The sequence below is a fragment of the Lithobates pipiens genome, unplaced genomic scaffold, assembly GCF_037356315.1.
Source record: "Lithobates pipiens isolate NorthernLeopardFrog02 unplaced genomic scaffold, aLitPip1_a1.2 Scaffold_27, whole genome shotgun sequence".
NCBI classification, from domain to species: domain Eukaryota; kingdom Metazoa; phylum Chordata; class Amphibia; order Anura; family Ranidae; genus Lithobates; species Lithobates pipiens.
This window is the reverse complement of record NW_027507788.1, coordinates 153,002,562-153,025,237: the sequence shown is the minus strand read 5'-3', so window position 1 is coordinate 153,025,237 and position 22,676 is coordinate 153,002,562. Positions and strand designations below refer to the sequence as shown.

General features: G+C 41.4%; 1 protein-coding gene across 5 annotated transcripts in view; it reads right to left on the bottom strand.

The window, feature by feature from the left end:
- The window catches only part of PLCH2 (phospholipase C eta 2), a 998,026-nt gene that overhangs the window by 306,905 nt on the left and 668,445 nt on the right, over positions 1–22,676 (bottom strand). For all 5 annotated transcript variants that reach the window (XM_077457673.1, XM_077457675.1, XM_077457674.1 and 2 more), the window contains one exon: positions 7,241–7,387. In XM_077457673.1, coding sequence (XP_077313799.1) covers positions 7,241–7,387 — 147 coding nt within the window. The remainder of the gene's footprint in view (positions 1–7,240; positions 7,388–22,676) is intronic.

Here is a 22,676-nt window from a genome sequence, read left to right as displayed (position 1 = left end):
AATGTGCAATCCAATCATGGCCAGCTGTGGTGTTTGTGCAAATCAGGAAGGAGTGGTATGTCAGTTCTAAACGCAACATTGATAACAAGTGAATGTTCACGACTACTAAACTACTCCTAAGCTTTCCCTTACCAAACACCTCATCCTATCCAGAGCAATCTAACCTTTAAAACTGAATGAATGTAGTAGAAGATACACATTAATGCAACTTTGCATTAAAGACATTAATAAATGCCTTAATATAAAAAAAATTGTATGTGTATATATATATATATATATATATATATATATATATATATATATATATATATATATATATATATATATATATATATATATATACACATATACATATACATACACACACACACACACACACACACACACACACACACACACACTGTAGTGTCAAAAATATTGAGATGCCTGCCTTTACACGCACGTGAACTTTAATGGCATCCCAGTCTCAGTCCGTAGGGTTCAGTATTCACTTGGTCCAACCTTTGCAGCTATAACAGTTTCAACTCTTCTGGGAAGTCCACAAGGTTTGTTAGTGTGTCTATAGGAATGTTTGACCATTCTTCCAGAAGTGCATTTGTGAGGTCAGGCACTGATGTGGACAAGAAGGCCTGGCTCACAGTCTCCGCTCTAGTTCATCCCAAAGGTGTTCTATCGGGTTGTGTGCATGGCAGTCAAGTTCCTCCACCCCAAACTTGCTCATCCATGTCTTTATGGACCTTGCTTTGTTTTGGGCCAGTGGTTGGTTAAAAAGTTGTGTAGCGCCCCCCTGGGTCTACTGGGAGCAAGGTACCTCCAGAAGCAGGGGGCAAGCTTAAATTCACCCCAGGGCTGAGTCCATGGTTATAATGGGAAGTTAGAACAGAATTCGGGTGCCAGTCACTTTATATATTCTAATGCTTTAATTAGGAACATGGAAGAAGTAGTAGGAGAGAGGGTTAGGGGAGGTTTCAGATACCATACAGATCACTTACAGAGACTTATTCACTTCCTTGAATCCAATCCTGACTAGAGCACATAAATAGCATCTTCCCAGAATGCACAGCGGCCAGGAGCCTCCTACTGGGCTGTTCTGGAAAAAGATTAATCGTTACATAGCTCAACCTAGTTGTAATTCTCATACTGGCGTGTGGTACCAGTGACACCTACTGGCAACAGTGAGAAATGCACAACTCAGTTAACCACTTGCCAACCGCCTCACGCAAATATACTGCAGCAGAATGGCACAGGCAGGCAGAGTAAAGTATGGGTACGTTACTGCCCTCCCACGGGTGTTATAAGTGGTAGGGCAGTTAGTGGTAGGCCCCTTTAGGTCTAGGGTACCCCCTACCCAACTCTAATAAAGGTTTAACCCCTTGATCACCCCCCAGTTAACCCCTGTCGCCAGTGTCAATCTTTTTTCTGATTGCCTTATTAGTGTCTCAGGTGACGCTAGGTAGCCAGGTAAGTATTTAGGTTCGACGTCAGCTTTTTATAGCATCAGGTAACCCCATATACTACCTAATAAAGGTTTTAACCCCCTGATTGCCCCCTAGTTAACCCTTTCACCAGTGATCACCATATAACTGTTACGGGTGACACTGGTTAGTTATTAGATTTGTTTTTTATAGTGTCAGGGCACATACCGTATATTACCCAATAATAAACACCTAATAAAAGGTTTAACCCACTAATCGCCTCGTGGGTGATATCAGTTAGGTTTTAGGGTCAGATACGGTCTGCGTCAGGTTAGTACCAGTACCAACAACACCCATGCACTCAGCATACACCTCCCTTAGTGGTATAGTATCTGAACGGATCAATATCTGATCTGATCTATACAAGTGTTTCCAGCAGTTTAGGGTTCCCAAAAACGCAGCCTTAGCTGGATCAGCCCAGATACCTGCTAGCACCTGTGTTTTGCCCCTCCACCCAGCCCAGCCCACCCAAGTGCAGTATCGATTGATCACCATCACTTATAAAACACAAAACACATATTCGCAGAGTCAGGCCTGCTCCTTGCAATCGCTAACAGTTTTTTTGGTAGTGTTTGAATCAGTTGCTAACAGTCAGGAGCTTTTTTTACCTGTGAGTCTCACTAGTGTATCACTAAATTTAGAGCCCAAAATGGCAAATCGAAGGTACACTAGTAAAGAGGCCTACACGTTTCTGAGCATGACAGATCGTGAAGAGGAAGTCACTCATCTGTCAGATTCAGGCTCAGAATACAATCCTGTAGATGACAGTGGCTCCATGACAGATAGCTCTGACGATGGAGTTGTGGTCCCTGCCAAGGTCAGGCATACCAGACCCCAAGTTTCTTCTGCTGTTGAAGTGCAAGAACCACAGGGCTCTCGCATGGAGCAGAGAAGTACTAGTGCCGCTATTCCTTCTGGTAAACTGGCAAGCACCAGCAGCCTAGTACACCCTGGTCTTAGTCAAACCAGCACTGCAGTAACACATGGTGACGTGGCGAGTTCCATAAGTGCAGTTCAAGCACACAAATTCAGCAGGGAATCAAATAATTTTTTCCCTCACTGTACTTCCTCTTTAAGGTGGTGTCTTATGTTCATCCCCTGAAGGAGTCAGACCTTACCCCCACACCCCTAGGGTGCAAGGCTCCTGACAGGGGCAAGGCTCAACTTCGCCCACCTAGCCAAAAAGCCCCTCTCATGGTCAGCCAAAGCCGACCAATGAGTACTAGGCAAAAGGCTCTCCACCCAGGTTCAGAGGAGGAAGGAACCTGGTGGCCACACATGCTCACCCTAGACTTCAGATTAGGCTCAAGGACCCGCACCCTGCATCTTAGTAACAAAAAAAAACAGACAAAAAGTGCAAAGTGACAAAATGTGAGCGAAAAAAAATTAAATAGTGAAGATGCAGCTGCACTGGCTAGGCCTCGAGGGCCAGTAACAAATGTTGCCCAGGAATTCCCCAAAAACGCATGGCCCATAGAGGCGCTGTGCAGGAAAAACCAAAGTGATGCGGCCATATGCTTTTTCACACTGTGGGGTTCCCAAACCTAAGTGTTAAGAGCACCCCTGGGGTGAACAACTCCCAAGGGGCACAGACACTGCAGATCCTCTGCCTTCCCAGCCTATGACCAGACAAGGTAGACCCATTCAAATCAGGGAGGAGCTGGGCTCCTACGGTCTTCCGAAGGGAATTACTCCCATGCCCCACATCATGTGGGTGCCCTGGATTCTGTTCCAGCGGGTACTAGCCTCCAGAGCCCCCATCATACCAGCAGGGACTCTATACAGCCTGCTATTCCTGCCAAAAGACCAGAAAAGCGACGTAGCACCCTTACTGGACACTGATAATAACAGATACTACATTTGACCTTATCAAAAAGGCCTGTTGATTCAGACGCTGCAGATCTCTTATAATTTAGAGATCATTGACATCTTGTGAAACATTAAGACATTTGGTGGTGCGAGACAGAGGCACGGAAAGGCACGTTTTCATGGTTGGAACATTTATTTAGGACTTTATAAGCTTTTAATTTAGTCCCTTTCATACACTTTGTGGTTTTAGCAAATTGTATTATTTTTCACTTTGTTCATGCAAATTTGCTTATTGAACATGTAAGATTATGTATTCATGGAGGCATTATTGATTTGACAGGGGATTGCACCCCTATTTTTTGTATTCAGACCAGTTTTGTGCTTGATCCTGCTGAAACATTTGCTTCACTAAGAGCAAACGATTTTTGGTTATTGAGGTACAATTACTTCCCTGTGTACTAGACCACCTATGCTGCTGGACTCTGTATTATTTGTATAGGATACTATAGAACTATTTAAGCCTATGCAAAGCGAAGACTAAAAATGCATTAGATCATTCCAATACCAATTAGCTAATTTATTGTGACAATCCAGTGTTTGTGTAGGACCCACAACAGAATGTAACCATACCTTGGGAACCCTGTTCCTTTAAAACGACAATCTGGCTTTTCTGCACACAGACACCCCCCTTGATGATCCGCAACCCTTTATCCTCCTGTGTACAAGGCTGTCAGAGCTAACAAAGACAATCAAGCTGTACACAGTGAAGCTCAACTATGACAAAGCAGGAACAAAAAAGAGAGTACCAGGAGATGCATTACACTCAAAGATAACACAAACCCCTGGGAGGGAGCCAGCGGGGAAGAAGAACACATGTCCACAGTAATGTAATGACTGTAACTTGACAAAAAAACATCTAGCAGTGATCTCCTCTGCTATATTATAAGCAAATGCCAGAATTGACACTGATAACTGAAGAAACCATTTTGAACGACAAAGTGAGGGCCGGCAAGCAGCTGTACATCAACTTGTTAAAGACGTTAGGGATGCACTAGGTTCTCTTATAACCCAGCTACCCCAGAGTGACATCGATATCAGAAAATCCACTAAACTGTCTTTATGGTCTGTCATTGCCATTTTTCATTAGTCTGCAATGCTCGGCTCTCCATAAAAATACATCACAAATATGTTCTACACAAATGTATATACAAGGATACTGAAATATTGAAATATAAATTCAAGATCAAACTAATAGCTCAAGTTAGGCTGTGTGACAAATACCTAGCTGACAAACCTTATGTACAGTATTTGTGTTGAAAATGATTCCCATAGCCACTTATGGATATCAAAAGACTTGGATGTAAGGTGCGGTCAAGCAATGATAACACGTTAAGACAATTTTTAAAGCTTTGCTGCAAAGGTCTGAAGTCTGGCTTGGGCTGTAAGCATCCAGGGTGGCCATAGACACATGTGGCCATTTTCTTTAAAAAATAAAATAAAAATCAGTTTGCGTGAAGCTGAGATCAAGTTAATAAAGCTATAGGTAGATAGGCATGTTATACACTATGTGATTCAGCACATAACATACAGTGTCCTTGCAAAAGTATTCACCCACCTTGGCATTTTTTGTGTTTTGTCCTCACAACCTGGATTTAACATGGATTGTTTGAAGATTTGCGTCATTTAATTTACAGAACATGCCCACAACTTTGAAGATGTTTTTTTTTTTTTGTGAAGCAAACAAACAGGAGAAAATAATGGAAAAAGTCAATGTGCATAACTATTCACCCCTCAATACTTTGTAGAGCCACATTTTGCAGCTCCAAGTTGCTTTTGATAAGTCTCTATGAGCTTGCCACATCTTACCACTGGGATTTTTGCCCATTCCCCCTTGCAAAACTGCTCCAGTTCCTTCCATTTGGATGGTTTACTCTTGTGAACAGCAATCTTTAAGTCTGACCACAGATTTTCTATTGGATTGAGGTCTGGGCTTTGACTAGGCAATTCCAACACATTTACATGTTTCCCTTTAAACAACTCAAGTGTTGCTTTAGCAGTGTGTTTGGGGTCATTGTCCTGCTGGAAGGTGAACCTCCGTCCTAGCCTCAAATCACACACAGAGTGGTACAGGTTTTGCTCATCACTGTATTTAGCACCATCCATCTTTCCCTCAACTCTGACCAGTTTCCCAGTCCTGACTTCTGAAAAATATCCCCACAGCAGGATGCTGCCACCACCATGCTTCACTGTGTGAATGGTGTTCTTTGGGTGATGTGATGTGTTGGGTTTGCACCAGACATAGCATTTTCTTTGATGGCCAAAAAGTTCAATTTTAGTTTAATCAGACCAGAGCACCTTCCTCCATACATTTTGGGGTCTCCTACTTGCCTTTTTGCAAACTCAAAACATGCCATTTTGTTTTTTGCTGAAAGTAATAGCTTTCTTCCGGCCACTATGCCATAAAGCCCAACTCTATGGAGCGTACAGCTTATTGTCGTCCTATGTACAGATACTCCAGTCTCTGCTGTGGAACTCTGCAGTTCCTCCAGGGTTACCGTAGATCTCTGTACTGCCTCTCTGGTTAATGCCCTCCTTGCCTGGTCCCTGAGTTTTGGTGTGCGGCCATCTCTTGGGAGGTTTGCTGTTGTACCATGTTCTTTCCATTTGGTTATGATAGATTTGTGGTGCCTCTTGATCAGGTGTTGCAGCCTCTGGGGCCTTTCAAAAAAAAGGTGTATATATGTAATGACAGATTATGTGACACTTATATTGCACACAGGTGGACATCATTTCACTAATTATGTGACTTCTGAAGGTAATTGGTTGCACCAGAGCTTTGTATGGGCTTCATAACAGAGGATGCATACATACGCACACGCCAATTATCAGTTTTTAATTTCTGAAAAATACTTTTATGTTTATATTTTTCTAATTTTACTGCACCAACTTAGACTATTGTGTTCTGATCCATCACATATAATTCAGAAAAAAAAAACATTGGACTAAAGGCTGTAATGTACCAAAAAAGGTAAAAAGCCAAGGGGGGCGGAATACTTTTGCAAGGCACTGTACACCAGTAAGCAGTGTTATAGATAGAAATGTGAAAATAATCTTTGCCAGCCAATGCCACTACCTAGGCAGAATTTAATGGAGTACACCATGCAAACTAAATCCACGATGAATTAGTATAGTACATTAAAGTGGCAGTTTTGACCTTCCCCCTCCCTAAAGCACAGCAGTTAATGGACTTCTTAAACTGTACAGCTTCCAATGTTATCCCTCTACACCCAGCCTCCAAACTAGACAGTGATTCAGCATCATCACCATTGCCTAGTGAGCTTACTCATGAAGCAGTTATGCTAAACCAGGGATCTTACAGAGGTGTATAATAAGACTGGCTGGCCATTGTGACAAATCTTTTGCAGGTGAACCATACAAGTAGTAAACATTTATGCATTGGAATCATACAAGTAGTAATTTTTCTAGAGTTCCACTTTAACTCCAGAGCCAAGGACAGTTTAACAGTGCTCATGGAGAAGCCTCAAATGCAGCCATTCTCAACCAGGGTTCCATGGAACTCTAGGTTTCCTCCAGATGTTGGTAAGGAGATTCTTGAGTAATTTCTGCTCTCAGATACAGTAACTGATGGTGGTCTTCCCACTGACCTCTAATGTAAAGAGCTTTCTTGCCACTGGCCATCACAATAGGGCTCCTTAAGTGGTGGTGGATATACAGATATTAAAGACTGTAAAGTTATTTCAAGGGTTCTTCCATGTTAGAAAAGGTTGAGAATGGCTGCTCAAAATGGGCAACGTGTTTAGTGGTGCCTGCAACATTCTCTGTTGGTTATGTCAGAATTGCAGTTGCATAGACTTCATTTTTCATTTCAAAAGATAAGCTATAAGGACTGGATTTAGTACTAAACAATTACGGGAAGATGGTGACTTTAGACTTACTTTTGGCTTTTTCATTCTTCCTTGATGGTCTCCACCGTATACAGGACTTGTGTTCATCTAGGTAGTAAAACCGAACTAGACCTTTGGAACTACCTCGTAGTTTGATCATTTGGGTCCCGGCTTGCATAGAACTCATACATCTTTCCACTGCAAGGAAAAATAACAAACAGTTTTACTACACAGCTCCAAGAAGAAAAGCAACAAGCAAGCCTGAGACATTGTAAGGCTACAAGTCCTCTACCAGCCTCTGGGTGGCCCTCACAGTTACAAACTACAATGTCACTGTTTGTCAATGTCTGCTATAACTGGTTTGATACATGTATGGCAGTAAGAATATTTATATAAAATCAAAACTTAAAATGTGTAGGCATAACCATTTTTTTTTTAGTTTTGAATAGATTTGGCAAAGGGCTAGACCATTTATTGAGGTTTTTATTACTGCCTGTGGGAGATTCACCTCTGTTTGTGCTGGTTCTGAGTTTGGAGTTACCACTAGAACAAGAGGTGAGGGATAATCTTCAGGACAACTGTCTAAAAGGGTAGTTCTCCTCAATGTGGGAGATTTCCTCTGACTTCCTGTTGTGCGTCTGGGACAGGGAGTAAAGAGAAATATCCCCAAGGATCTAGACAGCAAAACACCTCATAGAGATTTAATCCTTTCCTACTTCATCAAAAATGTATGTATTTTTTTACACTTTAAAATGTCAGAATGTAAAAAGAGTATAAGTGTCAAGAAAGTGGCACAAAAGGCTAATAAGGAATATGTTCAAGAGTCATCTCATAAATCTGATGAGAGCACAAAGGATTTTTGTTTTGTGTTTTAGCAAGAACTGAGCTTTTCAAATATCTTATTATCCTGCTCAGGTCATAGTAATTTTAGTGCATAAATACAATATTTAGTGTTAATTAACATATACAATACTTAGGTAAATAGTGAAAACATAAGTCAACTAGATGCAAATTTATGCCCAGGATGGAGTGATTCTCTATGTGTAAATGTATGAAAACACTTTTTTGTGCCAATTCCTTAGTGGGTTGCAGAAGATTCACAGCTTGGTAAACAGTTGAGCACTTGGCTTAGAACTTCATGCATCAGAGCCAATGCGGTGTGGCTGTAACGCAAAGGTAGACGCCTCTCGGAATGTCTCTAAGCAACATCTCAGCAAAACCAGCAGGAAGGTAGAATATAATAAATGTTTCAGCCCCTATGGGATTCAGACCATAATTTGTAATATTGAAAAAAGGTATACATTCATAAAAAATTTAAAACATATTCCTAATGACGGCTGACTGCAGAATACACCAAGCTTACCAACAATTCACAAAGCAGAGAGTACCACTGGTAGATAACGGTAGCATTTCTGTATGTAGATGTAGCATTTATGTATATAATCTATGTAGATTTATTGAGTCACAATGAAACAAATATCTTGTTAGTTTATTTTCAAGATGTGTTTGTGACGGACCATCCATCTACTACTAGTGGTGTATTTGGCATTATTGTGCTGCAATTAGAACTCATAATTTTACAAACATAACATAGGACCCATGACAAACCCAAATGCTTCCCAGAGAATGCCTTTTGGACAGATAAGGAAAAACTGATGTTTTTTGGGAACTTTGTTCGCAGATCCAAAAAAATTAAGCTTTCACAGAAAATAACACAGTTTGTACTGTGTAACATAGGAGGGGACTCAGTTATGTTTTGAGCTTGTTTTGTTGCATCTGGCATGGGATCACTTGAACCTGTGCATTACACAATGAAATATATCTATTAAGATGTTCTGTTGAGAAACATACTTCCCGCCCAGTATCAGAAAGCTCTGCCTCAGTCACAGGTCCTCCAACATGGTGGTGACCCAAAACACATCTAAAAAGCAACAAAGTATGGCTAAGAACAAAACATTGGACGATTCTGAAGGGTCTTCTATGAGCCCTGATCTAAATCCCACCAAACATTCAGTGTATGGAAAGGGCTGAGAGTCTGGAGAGGGCACCGTTTAAGTCAGATGGAGCAGTTTGCTCAAGAGGAATTTCCAAACTACCTGTTGGCAGGTGAAGAAGTCTCATTCAATGCTATAGAAATCACTTGTTTGTAGTGATTGTCTAATATGTTGCTAACCTTTAGAAGCAAATGGTCACATATTTGTCCATGCCATTTCCATTTGTTTTAAAATTTAAAATATTCTGTCAAATTATGACTCAAAAACAAAGGTCTGATTTTTATTAAAAGAGAAGTATGGCCAACGCTTGTCTACCGGGTCACAGGAATGCACTGCATGTCAGCAAACATCCGCTCCAGACTCTTGAACAATCCTGATTGACAGTTGTTTCTGCCTCTCATCGTGTGGTGGAGAGCCGAAGCCAGCTGTGCCCGCCCCCTCTCCAACCACATTCCAGTGAGCGCTGGAGGTGCACAGTGAACAGTGGTGACTGACAGTCACCACTGCCTACTCCAAGCTGACTGAGAACCGAGTCATTGCTCAGTTCTTGGTCTTAAAGCTGGTGTGGGACAGTTACAGAATTACACAGATGCTGCAGCATTGAGGCAAGTGTGAAGGTTTTTTTCCTAATTCCCATACTTTTCCTTTAAATATGCAATAATATACATTCTTTTTGTCTGTTTATAGTTTTTTTTTGAGAAACTAGTGGATTCCTCCTATTTCCTGAAAGGGCACAAATAAATGTGTCCTTGGACTAAGATACACACTCACCGGCCACTTTTTTTTTTTTTTTTTTTTTTTTTTTTTTTTTTAGGTACACCTTGCTAGTATCAGGTTGCCCCCCCCACCCCTTTTGCCTTTAGAGCTGCCTTAGCTCTTAGATTCAACAAGGTGTTGGCAACATTACTCTGAGATTTTGGTTCATATTGACATGATAGCATCACGCAGTTGCTACAGATTTGTCGGCCGCACATCCATGATGTGTATCTCCTGTTTCACCACATTCCAAAAATGCTCTATTGGATTGAGATCTGGTGATTGTGGAGGCCATTGGAGTACAGTGAGCCTCACTGTCATGTTCAAGAAACCAGTTTCAAATGATTTGTGCTTTGTGACATGGTGCATTATCCTGCTGGAAGTAGCCATCAGAAGATGGGTACACTGTAGTCATAAAAGGATGACCATGGTCAGCAACAATACTCATGAAGGTCATGGCATTTAAACAATGCTAAATTGGTATTAAGGGACCCAAAGTTTGCCAAGAAAATACCATTATACCACCACTGGGGGTGCAACAGATCGTCACCGATCTGGGGAGCGCTCCGCTGCCTTGGCCTTAGGAAAGGCTGCGGCTTCAGCCTAGCTCCGGGGCGGCGGCCATCTTGGTACACCTGGCGGCCGTTTACAATATCAAATGACGGAGTGATCACTTGTAAACAAACCGGCATCATATCATGACACCAGTTCCTCTCTCCGCCCTGTGTTCTGATCTGTACAGTGGAGGGGAGAGATCGGATGGCAGCAGCGCTGTGGGCTGGATCTGTAGTGCCCGCAGCACTGCTCTGTGACAATTGCAGTCACATCCATCCATGCTCAGCCACCCCTCCATACCCCGCCAATACTCGGTAATACCCAGCCATGCTCAGCCGTACCCAGCCAATATTACAGTGGGGGAGATGTAGATATTACAGTGGGGGAGATGGTGTGGATATTACAGTGGGGGAGATGGCGTGGATATTACAGTGGGGGAGATGGCATGGATATTACATTGGGGACTATATGGTGGTGGAATTTTCACAGGTTTTTGCAAATTCAATTATTATTTGCTGATCTGAAAAATGATCTGATCCGTGACTCTGATCCGAGGAACAATCCGATCTGTGAGTTTTTTGATCTGTTGCACCCTTAACCACCACTATCAGCCTGAACTGTGGATACAAGGCAGGGTGGATCCATGCTTTCATGTGGTTTATGCTGAATTCTGACCCTACCATCTGAATATCACAGCTGAAACCGAGACTCATCATACCAGGCAACATTTTTCCAATCTTCTATTGCTCAAGTTTGGTGAGCCTGTGCGAATTGTAGCCTCAGATTCCTGTTCTTAGTGGATAGGAGTGGCACCTGTTGTGGTCTTCTGCTTCAAGGTTCAATGTGTTGTGAATTTAGAGATGATATTCTGCATACACCAGTTGTAATGAGTGGTTATTTGAGTTACTGTTGCCTTCCTTGCATCTCAAACCAATCAGCCCATTTGCCTATGACTCCTGACACCAACAAGGCATTTTCGTCCACTCAACTGCCACTCACTGTATATTTTCTTTTTTTAGGAACATTCTCTGTAAACCCTAGGGATGCTGTGCTTGAAAATCCCAGGTGATCAGCAGTTTTTGAACTACTAACACTAGCCAGTCTAGCACCAACAATCATGCCACATTCAAAGTGACTTAAAGCCCCATTCTGATGCTCCGTTTGAACTTCAACAAGTCGTCTTCACCACGTCTAGATGCCTAAATGCATTGAGTTGTTACCATGTGTTTGGCCTATTAGAAATTTTTGGTATTACCAAGCAAGTGTACTTAATAAAGTGGCTGGTGGATATATTATATATATATATATATATATATATATATATATATATATATATATATATATATATATATCTCAATCATAGTTCATCATACCAAACAGCATGTTGCCAATGTAATACTGCTAAACTGAGTGTAACGCTGACCCTGATCTTTTAGAGTTTTCAACAGCATTCATCAGTTTTATATTTTTTATTTATACAGGCAGGCGCCTGGGACGAGGGCAGTTTGCCTTTATCCAAGCAATCATTTTTTGTGACTGGATTGGTTAAAATTGCTAGAAAATTGCTGCCAGTGTAAACGGGTTTACAGAATGGAACCCTTGCTCCCCTTGGTCCTGGTTTCTATTGCATTTGCTGCATCCTGCCCTCTACTACTGGACAGATGCACAATTCGAGCACAAAGTCACAGGAAATTTGCTCTGCAATCTAATTCATAGAAGCTAGAAAACCACATGCAGTAACCTTAGGAAGATAAATGTAAAGCTATACTGACACAATATCAATGCTCCTTTATAACCTTGTAGCGTTCTGTCCCCTGCCATGTGGTTTATATGGCATGCCATCGGGAAGTCAAAAGACAAAAACATTAATCTTATAAAATGTACAGGACAAGGATGGGGAAATAAATTAGTTCCATATGTCAAAAAAGCCCCAGATATCCTCTACATTCTCTTTTGAATTATGGTGAAAGTGCCCTGCATACCACATGGAATTAATTCCTATGAAATACAGAAGACTTCTTTTCAGAATCTTAATCTGCTTGATTTCCTCTAATGTAGGAGGTCATTTTTAAGTATCTGTACTGGGAAATGCAAGACCAAAATAGATCAGAATATATTACATTACATTTACACTCCAGTTAAAGGTCCATTTGACCTCACACTATCTATAAATTATCATTCTAGCCTTCCTTCTCTGTAGCTGTCTATTCTTTTGTTATTAGTATCCTTTCATAATGAGCCCTGAATAGAAGCTTACTACAATACAGGGAAGTGCATCTTCAGTTTTAAAGCCTTACCCTTTTGAGGTCTCAGTGTGGAAAGTTGCATGGGACAGGTTTTGAAGAGAACTCAGTCCTGCTCAGAAGCACTGCAAGAAACTTTATGATTCTGTAGCGCTCTCCTAGTAATCAGGGTAGCAGAAATTATTTGGTCTTTTCTGTTTAGAGTTTCACAGACTGGGTTTGATTGCTTCCCCTGGCCTCTAGAAGAAGTTTCTAGAGCTTAGGGAGAGGGAATTAAAAGATAAATAACTAGTCTAAATATTGATCAGTGCCTAGCCAATCCCTAGAGAGGTGTGCCTAGACAGTGTCTGATTACTAGACTGAAGCCATGGAGAGACTGTCTTTCCCCAACAAGGAAGGTTCCAAGCTTCAGTGCCCCTGAGACAGGCTGTGGACTGTTTTGCTATTCTGTGAGGTCTAAGGTGATTAAAATTAATGCAGACTCTGCCACTACAGGAATCATCAGTCTGGAACAGTTGGGACCTGAAAGTGATCTGGAACGCACTGCAAGACTTCAGCAAAGGGAACTGTTCTAGAGAACGATTAGATCACTCACTGGATTATGGCTGGAGGAAGCTGGGAGGTGGCAGCTGTCCTGGGGACTTGTGGGTAATGACCCTGAATTGATTCCTTGTGACTGTATGCTTTTGGGATATAAATGCCAGACATAGCTTGGGCTGAGACAGCTCTCATAGGGCTTCAGATACTGTCCAGCTCCTGTCCTAGAGAAGAGTGCCCTTCTGTACTTTGCAGTGTTCCCGACATTGCAGTGTGTACCAATAGCTGTGCAGTGGTTAAGGTAACAAGATGCCAAAGAGACTTGCCGCATGGTCCCTAGCTGCAAGGCCTAATGCCATCTGATATTCCCAGATGCTTAAGGATTAGACTGTTCTTCAATTGCAAAGTACTAAACATTTTCGAGCATCCCATGCCCTAATCCCTCTCCTGTTACAAGTTTTATCAGAAATAAATTACAAAAAGACAACCCCTAGATGGCTTATTGGAGCTGGAGTGAATTCACTGTTGCTTGGGTGTCTGGTGGCCTCTGTATGGTTTAGGGGAGAACTAGAAAAAAAAAACAATGGTCACTGTGGGGGTAGAACTACGATTCATTGTGGAACGGGTTATGTGAAACTTAGATATAAGACAAATTGAGCTAATGTATCCCAAAGACAATCAAATGAGAACACAGTGCTATAAGAAGCTAGGAGGGTGCTGCTCACCCCAAGTAGATACAAATAGAACTAGTTCCCCCACAAGCGGGGTTTTTAGGCAGCAAAAGACAGTAATAGAAGCCAATAGAAGTAGTATAAAAGGTATTTTAATAATAATAATTGGTAAAAACAAACATGAGCTTCACCTGAACACTTGAATAACGGACAAAATCATGTATATAAAGTACATATGATGTCACATGGAAGTAAAATAACAGACACAACTATGTTACACTGTATGAGTAGATAACAGTGAGAGCATAAAGCTAACGCGTTTCGACCCCAGAGGGGGTCTTCTTCAGAGACGGTGGTCTGTTAAAAGAAAAACAAGATTACACTGAATAAATAAATCCGGTGTTATACATATTAGGGATATCCAATATCAATTTAAAAATGGTTTACCCAATAATGTACTTCCAGGTAGGTAAGATGGATTGTAGTGCTTCAGAAAAAAGGTTCTCCCATGAGGCAATGTCTCAGTTTCCTTTACACATCTTGGGTGGTACTTGGTCCGTATATATTGCCAAGGTGCCAGATGGAAGAAGAGGCAGCATCACACACCCACTGGCGTGACTCACGGGAGGTCACACTAATGCCTTGCCCCCCAGAAGAGAAAACTCCGGGGGGGTAGGTGCGAGTGAGGGTACACCGAAGATATGGCGGGTCACACCTGCAGCAAAATCCCAACAATGGCAAAAAATTAATTAATTAAATAATTGAAAGCAAGGATTATTTAATGTTGGAGACATGGAGTGCATGCATAATATGGGGATAATGATATCATATCCCCGTTATGCATGCCAAAGGTTGTGCACATGTACACATATACATATACACACTTGCACCCCCAATTGTCCAAATGTCCATATAACATGCTTTCTAAAACCCGGAAAAAAAGAAAAAAAAAAGGGGGGGAAGGAACCACGCCTGGGAGTCCAAGGAGCCTAAGAAAGAGGGGAACGAAGGAAAAAATGGCCTGGGATGAGTGGGTGTGCAAATGTGTGTCAGTGTGTGAGCTCTAATACACAGAAAAAAGGGGGGGGGGGGGAGAAAAAGAAAATAGGGAAGAAAAAGAGGAATAAAGGTGATGGGAAGTGGGCTGTGTGAAAGCGGTGTGAGTATGCGCTTAAAAAGGGAAAGAAAAAGTGCGCAAAGGAATGGTGAAAAAGTGAAAACATAAGTAGATAATAATATATGCGGGTCATATAACAAACAGACAAAAAGACACCACATGTGAAAGTGTGCAAAAACAAGATGCGCTAAACTAGGTGACAGTGGTAAGGGACATAGTCAATAAGAGTGTCAAGTGCATAATGATGTATACATGTAAGAAAAGTGTGTAAATGTGGTGTGTGAGAGAATACCACACCGGTGTATTAGCATCATTGGAATAGCCAGGCAGGTGGTGAGGTTATTACCTGAATTGTAAGACCTAATAGGAAACTGTTCCAGAAGGTAAAGATGAGGGATGGCGACTTAGGCGTTAATCCACAAGTGGTAACTTGCGCAGTCCCTACAACGTATTTCCTGACGTCCGATCTGTAAATTAGTTTAGATCAGTCCTCATATTAAACAGCCAGTAAAAAGGGCTTGTTTTGGTACAGTATATCGCCAAATGTAGGTCAAGTACAAAGGGGAAATAAGTGCTCACCTAACCACGGGTACAGGTTTCTTTCCTCCTGGATGAATATACACCTCCTATGAATGAAGGTTCGTATATAAAGCCTGGGGATTAGCTGCAGGTGCAAACGCCCATCAATCAGTCGGCGTATCCAAACGTGTTGGCTGCCTGAATAGGATCAGCCTCGTGTGGCCGCCCCGGCGTCCTGGAAGGCCGGAAACCGGCCCCGAAATTTCGTCACTTCCGTCGCAAAAACGTGGCGTCACAGCGTCGCGCACGTCCGTTCGATCGGACGGACGCGCACGAAGTATATATATCACGCACGTTCGCCCAAACGAGCGGACGCGCCCGAGGTATGCGCCCGGAAGTGTCCGAGGATGCCACCGGCAAGGGAATATATGTCCACCATCCCTCCACAAGGGGGGAGGGGGAACCAATGGAGAGGCCTGTCCGTAAATTACAGGCAGAAACCCCTCCTGCCCTTGCCGGGGAGTCAGAGCAGGGGGCAGACACATTAGCCCCCACTCCCCTCTGTAACTCGGCAAAGGACCATTGGAGATTTCGAGGAAAGAGAGACATATTCTCACCGGAAGGAAAAAAGTTGTTATAAAATAAAAATAAAAATTAAGCGATGTCAAAAAGCCGAGACTAGCCAGGTAGCCAGGTAGCTTCTATTACTGTCTTTTGCTGCCTAAAAACCCCGCTTGTGATGTTGTGCTTGTTTCTGAACCTGAAAGGGGTAATCTTCAGCCTTCATTCACTAGATAGAAAAACACAAACCTGAATGTACCTATTGGCGAGACAGGACACTTCATATGTATGTGCTTCTTCCATGTCATGACTGTCCAAATAGTTATGTGAAGAACACCAAAGGAACAGGATTCTATTTTTTTAATTTATTTTTTTATGGAGTGCAAAAGAGTTAGCGAGTGCTTCCTTCATGACCCAAACAGTGCTCCTTCCCAACAGTTGGTTATAATCTTTGACCAATAAAATGCATATAATTGACATTTGTACTAATTGAAATGGAACTTTAGAAGCATGGGTTCCTTGGCTGTTTTTGCTTTATACTCACTACTTCGGATACCGACAGCCTCATTTATCTTTGGCATATATGGAGCAAGAGTAGCCTAAAAATACCTACTCACTCTAAAGCGTCAATATTTGAGATACACACAAAGTCAAATCTTCTAGTATTGGTGCCACCAAACCTGATCCTTTGGGAGTCTCCACATAGTAAAGTACGGAGGAGGATGACTGATTTGAGTTATGTGCATGCTCTAGGTCTAACTAAATCAAATGCACTTTTGAACTTCAGCTAAAATTTATTCACAATGGGAAGCGCTAGCTACTTGTCTAGTAAACTATTTCACTAGCAATCAGGAGTCATATCTGAATCCCATTTCATGCTTGTATTAATGGACCTGCAGACAGTTTCAATGCAAACTTCAGATAGCACTGGGACTTGCATTTTTTACTCATTATCAATGTTTTTATTATGCATTTTAAGCTCAATTGTATGTAATGTTTCTTCCTTTTACTTTAAGAGGCAACATTCCCATTGCTTGGAATCCCAGTGGAAAATCTCAGATATGCATTTTAGTCCATTACCGTTTCATACCACGGGATGTAAACGTTAAAACAGAAAAAAAATACAGCAGGACTTTTCTTTTTAATTTCTCTTAAAAACTGAGTGGAGTTTTGAGATGAAGAGTACCAAGTACTAAAAACAATCATTTTACTGAAATACGCAGCTGCTCCAAGCTACATTAAAGGGAAGTGGGCGTCAGCTAACACATCAGTCCAATTTGCACATCAAGCATACATCAACTCCATTAATACAAAAAAAGAAAAGGCAGCTCAGGAGAATAAAGAGATGTCACATTTAATGACATTTTTTTTTTTTTTAACAAAGTGCTACATGGTTCTGAAAGGGAGTGCACGTGTCCCAGAAACAGATGTACAATAGAGTACTCAGGGTCACTTTCGTATGCCTTACAGCAATCTTTAATTTTGCCAATGCAGGGCAAACTAAAAAGTCCCCTTAAAGTGTTTTTCATGTAAAAAAAAAAAAAAAAAAAAAAAAAACACAACTACTTCTGGTGATCTCTGTATATTTATTCCAGAAACCATTGTTGCAGATTCCTAGATTTTTCCAAAGAAATAGCAGTTTGGTTCACTATACCCCTTCTGGACCGATTCCTGAAGTGGCAGTCGGTGTTCAGTTTAACCACCTGAGCGAATTTCTGTGCTCTATTGAGGAAAGCTGCAGTGTCTGTAAGCCTTTAGTAGACAATCCTAAAGCCTCGTGTACACGATCGGATTTTCTGACGGGAATAGTGTGTTGACAGACTGTTGGCTCAAATCCGACCGTTTATACGCTTCATCAGACAATTGTTGGATATTCCAGACAAATGTTGGATGGCAGGCTTATAAATTTTCCACGGACAATGGTTGGTTGTCAGATTTTCCGATCCTGTGTACACAAGTCCAAAGTACAAACACACATGCTCTGAATCAGTGCTCACCAAACACAACATTAGCAGAAGGTGCCCAAAGGGTGGCGCTAAAGAAACGAAAAGCCACGTAGTACATCACTACGTTCGTGTTTGTTGCCCAACAATTGTGTGCCATTTGTATGCAAGACAAATTCATGGCCAACGCCCTTTGGACGAAAGTCTTTGTCTGCGGAAAATCCGATCATGTGTAAAATTACTATTCATATTACAGAGCATGAATACATTTTACTTGCATAGTAGTGCTGACTTCTCCAAAAATCAGTTAGCCATTCACAAAAGCAGGCAATGACATTCCTAGGGGTACATGGGATACAGATTACCCCCAGGTTGCCAAATTACGTTTCAATTGTTTACCTTTTTAGAAAATTACAATGGCTGCAGATTAATATATATATATATATATATTTTTGATTAGCATTACATTTTAAAAATTACAAAACAGCTTTTTAAATGAAAGCACAATTTTCATTTAAACTATCTCACTTTCCCAGCTGGTTATACCCACCTTTTCCTGTTCCCAGGCTATTCCATTAAGTCACCTAGTGGCGGAGGAGCAAAGGGAAAATTAGTATATGTGTTGCTGAGGAAGGGGAGAGGTGTTTTTACACCTGTAACGGAAAAGGCATAATGAGCTAGTATGCACCGCATACTAGCTCATTATGAAATACTTACCTTAGAATGAGGCGCTGGCACCTCACTTGGTCCACGCCGAGGGAGCTGACCTGTTCCCTCGCCGTGTCTTCCGGGTATCGTGGCTCCAGTGTTACGAGTGGCCGGAGCCGCGATGTCGTCATTCCCGCGCATGCACGCGGGAGTTTTCTCCCCGCCAGGGTCTGGCATCTGTGGGACTTTCAGCCAAGAATCCTCAGTGTGCATGTGCCACTGAAGTCAGCGGCTCCTAAACCGTACAGGTTTAGGAGATATTCTTTTTACCTTTAGGTAAGCCTTATTATAGGCTTACCTGTAGGTCAAAGTTAAAATTTTAACTATAGAATCACTTTAAAGGCTTTCTTTAAAGTGTTACTAAACCCACAACAGTAAAATCAGTCTGTATATGCAGTAAAAGCATGCTTGTTAGACTCACAGTGGAACTTAAGGGGTTAATCCTCTGCATTGTGCAAAAAGGCTGTTTGATCCTGTCTTCTCTGAACCTCCCCAATCTATCTTCTGATAGAATAGAGCCTTAGGGGAAAGCTGCACATGCTCAGCTTGGTGTGTACTGCTAGAGAAGTTTTTTTTTCTTGGGAGAGTGCATGTAATCAGTACAGGGCCAATCAGCACTGTCCAGAGCATCAGGGGTCCCGCAACCTCATTCAGAGCAGGAGGAAAACACCTCCTACAAAGCTTTAACCAGACACTATGAGAAGTCACAAGACTGATCCAACAATGAGAAAATTTATTTTTTAGTGTATATTTACTAAAACTATTGCATTTCCATATTATGTGTACTGTGAGAGACCAGATATGGTGAATGGTAGATTTATGGAATAGTTTAATAAAACTTTAAAGATTTCATGTTACACCCATTCATAGGATGTAAAATTTTACAAATAGAACCCACAAACCACTTTTGATATATGTGTGAATGAATAAACTACAAGTCCTGGCTGCCATCCTTTTCAATAGAACACAAGTGTGGTAATCACCGTATTCATAGTCCATTGACGCTTCCTCCAGCTCTCTAACTGAAAGTCTGTAACCTGGTACTTACAAAGAGCTGGAGGAAAAGTCTGCAGGAGCTTGACATTGCACCCGCCATTCATGGATAGTCATTACAATGCTTTGCGGGCTTATTTACAAAATAAATACATATACACTTTTTTCCCCTATAAATAGAAGTGCAATTATTTTAGTAAAAAGGTGAACTTAGCATTTAAGCAGCATTACAGCCTTATGCATCAGGGGTAATGTTGCAGTTACAGACAGAAAACTGGGGACAACACACAGGTCTATATCTCCCAAAAACTACATATATAAATATAAAGAGTGTAATAGTTAAAACATACATTACATAGCAAGGACCTTTGAATTTTAGCTAGAGCTTAAATATATGGGATGAGGCATACCTATTCTGAATTTTTCAAACTTCCAGTGTAATTCCATAAGATGGGTACTGCAGAAGATGGGGGAATTTTTCCAACTGAATTTTATTAACTAGGCTCCCTGAACCATTTCCAACGTTCTATAGGCATAATATGCAGGATAATTATGAGTTCCTAGTCCAATGCTATTAGACACATTGACATGGTACACAACACATTAAAACTGGCATCCTTTCCCTTCATCTACAGCATACAACTCACAATGGAGGAGACACCATATGGCTGGTTTCTCGATTCACGCCAGATAAGCTAGGTAGACAGGTAGCATCTGCAATACTTTCAGGAGTTGAAACAAGTTAAGAGTTATGAGGCATTAAGAAGAAATAATAAGGTAAAACAGCAGAAGGTTATTAAAATCCTATTTTGGGATCTTTCCCCAAGCCAGCTGTTGAAAGAATAGCGCTCGTCTCAAAAGACTGATTCACGCTTCTTTCACCATGCCAAACTATACTAAGATTTACTAGAAATTTGTTAACACCTAAGCAAGCAAGAAATTATACTTCATTAGTTTTACAGTGTGGGAAGCTGGAATCAGAGAAAATTGTTCGTTCAGGAGCCAAATTAGGGCAGTTACAATAAAGAGGCAATAACCCTTGCCAGACAGTATATGTCCCATACAGGCAAGCAATGGCTGCAGAACATTTAAAGTCCCCACATTTTAGACCAACACTTAGATTTGAGTTGGAGTTCATTCACCTTTCAGGAGAATCGATGACATTAAGAGGTCATGAAAGTGTTAGAGCAAGAAGTGATAAGAGATCTCCCCAGTGGGGACAGAAATTACAGTAAAACAGGGAAGGGCTAGAACCTCTGCCACTGTGTGAACCTGTAGATAGAAGGCACTTTAACCACCTTCAGACCGGACCATTTTGCTGGTAAATGACCAGAGGTCTTTTTACACTTTGGCACTGCGCTGCTTTAACTGGTAATTGCGCGGTCATGCAATGTTGTACCCAAACAAAATTTGCGTCCTTTTCTTCCCACAAATAGAGCTTTCTTTTGATGGTATTTGATTGCCTCTGCGATTTTTATTTTTTGCGATATAAACGTAAAAAGACCGCAAATTTTGAAAAAAAATGATATTTTCTACTTTTTGTTATTAGAAAAATCCAATAAACTCAATTTTAGTCATACATTTAGGCCAAAATGTATTCAGCCACATGTCTTTGGTAAAAAAAAAAGTCAATAATTGTATATTTATTGGTTTGCGCAAAAGTTGTCACATCTACAAACTAAGGTACCTTTTCTGGAATTTACGCAGCTTTTAGTTTACGACTGCCTATCTCATTTCTTGAGGTGCTAAATTGGCAGGGCAGTACAAAACCCCCCCAAATGACCCCATTTTGGAAAGTAGACCCCCTAAGGAAATTGATAAGAGGCATGTTGAGCCCATTGAATATTTTATTTTTTTGCCTCAAGCGATTGAATAATGACAAAAAAAAAAATATTTTTTTTTTTTTACACAAAGTTGTCACTAAATGATATATTGCTCACACATGCTATGGGCATATGTGAAATGACACCCCAAAATAAATTCTGCTGCTTCTCCTGAGTACGGGGATACCACATATGTGGGACTTTTTGGGAGCCTAGCCGCGTACGGGGCCCCGAAACCCAAGCACTGCCTTCAGGCTTTCTAAGGGCGTAAATTTTTGAGTTCACTTCTCACTACCTATTACAGTTTTGAAGGCCATAAAATGCCAAGATGGCACAAAACCCCCACAAATGACCCCATTTTAGAAAGTAGACACCCCAAGCTATTTGCTGAGAGGAATGTTGAGTCCATGGAATATTTTATATTTTGCCACAAGTTGCGGGAAAATTACAAACTTTTTTTTTTTTTTTTTTTTCACAAAGTTGTCACTAAATGATATATTGCTCACGCATGCCATGGGCATATGTGAAATAACACCCCAAAATAAATTCTGCTGCTTCTCCTGAGTACGGGGATACCACATATGTGGGACTTTTTGGGAGCCTAGCCGCGTACGGGGCCCCGAAAACCAAGCACCGCCTTCAGGCTTTCTAAGGGCTACAGTTTTGAAGGCCATAAAATGCCAAGATGGCACAAACCCCCCCCAAATGACCCCATTTTGGAAAGTAGACACCCCTAAATTTAGGGGTACACTAGTGAGACTAGGTAATAAATGGCGGGTGCCCTGAAACTATAAAAAAATAACTAACCAACCAGCGTCACCTGTAACAGTTATATGGTGATCACTGGTGAAAGGGTTAACTAGGGGGCAATCAGGGGGCTTTATGCGGTAGTATATGGGGGTCCCTGGCGCTATAAAAAGCTGCGGCGAACCTAAATACCTACCTGCCTAACTAGCGTCACCTGTGACACTAATACAGCGATCAGAAAAACGATCGCTTATTAGGCTGGGTTCACACTGGAGCGATGCGGGAACGCCACGAATGCGCGGCGGGTTCCCGCATCGCAT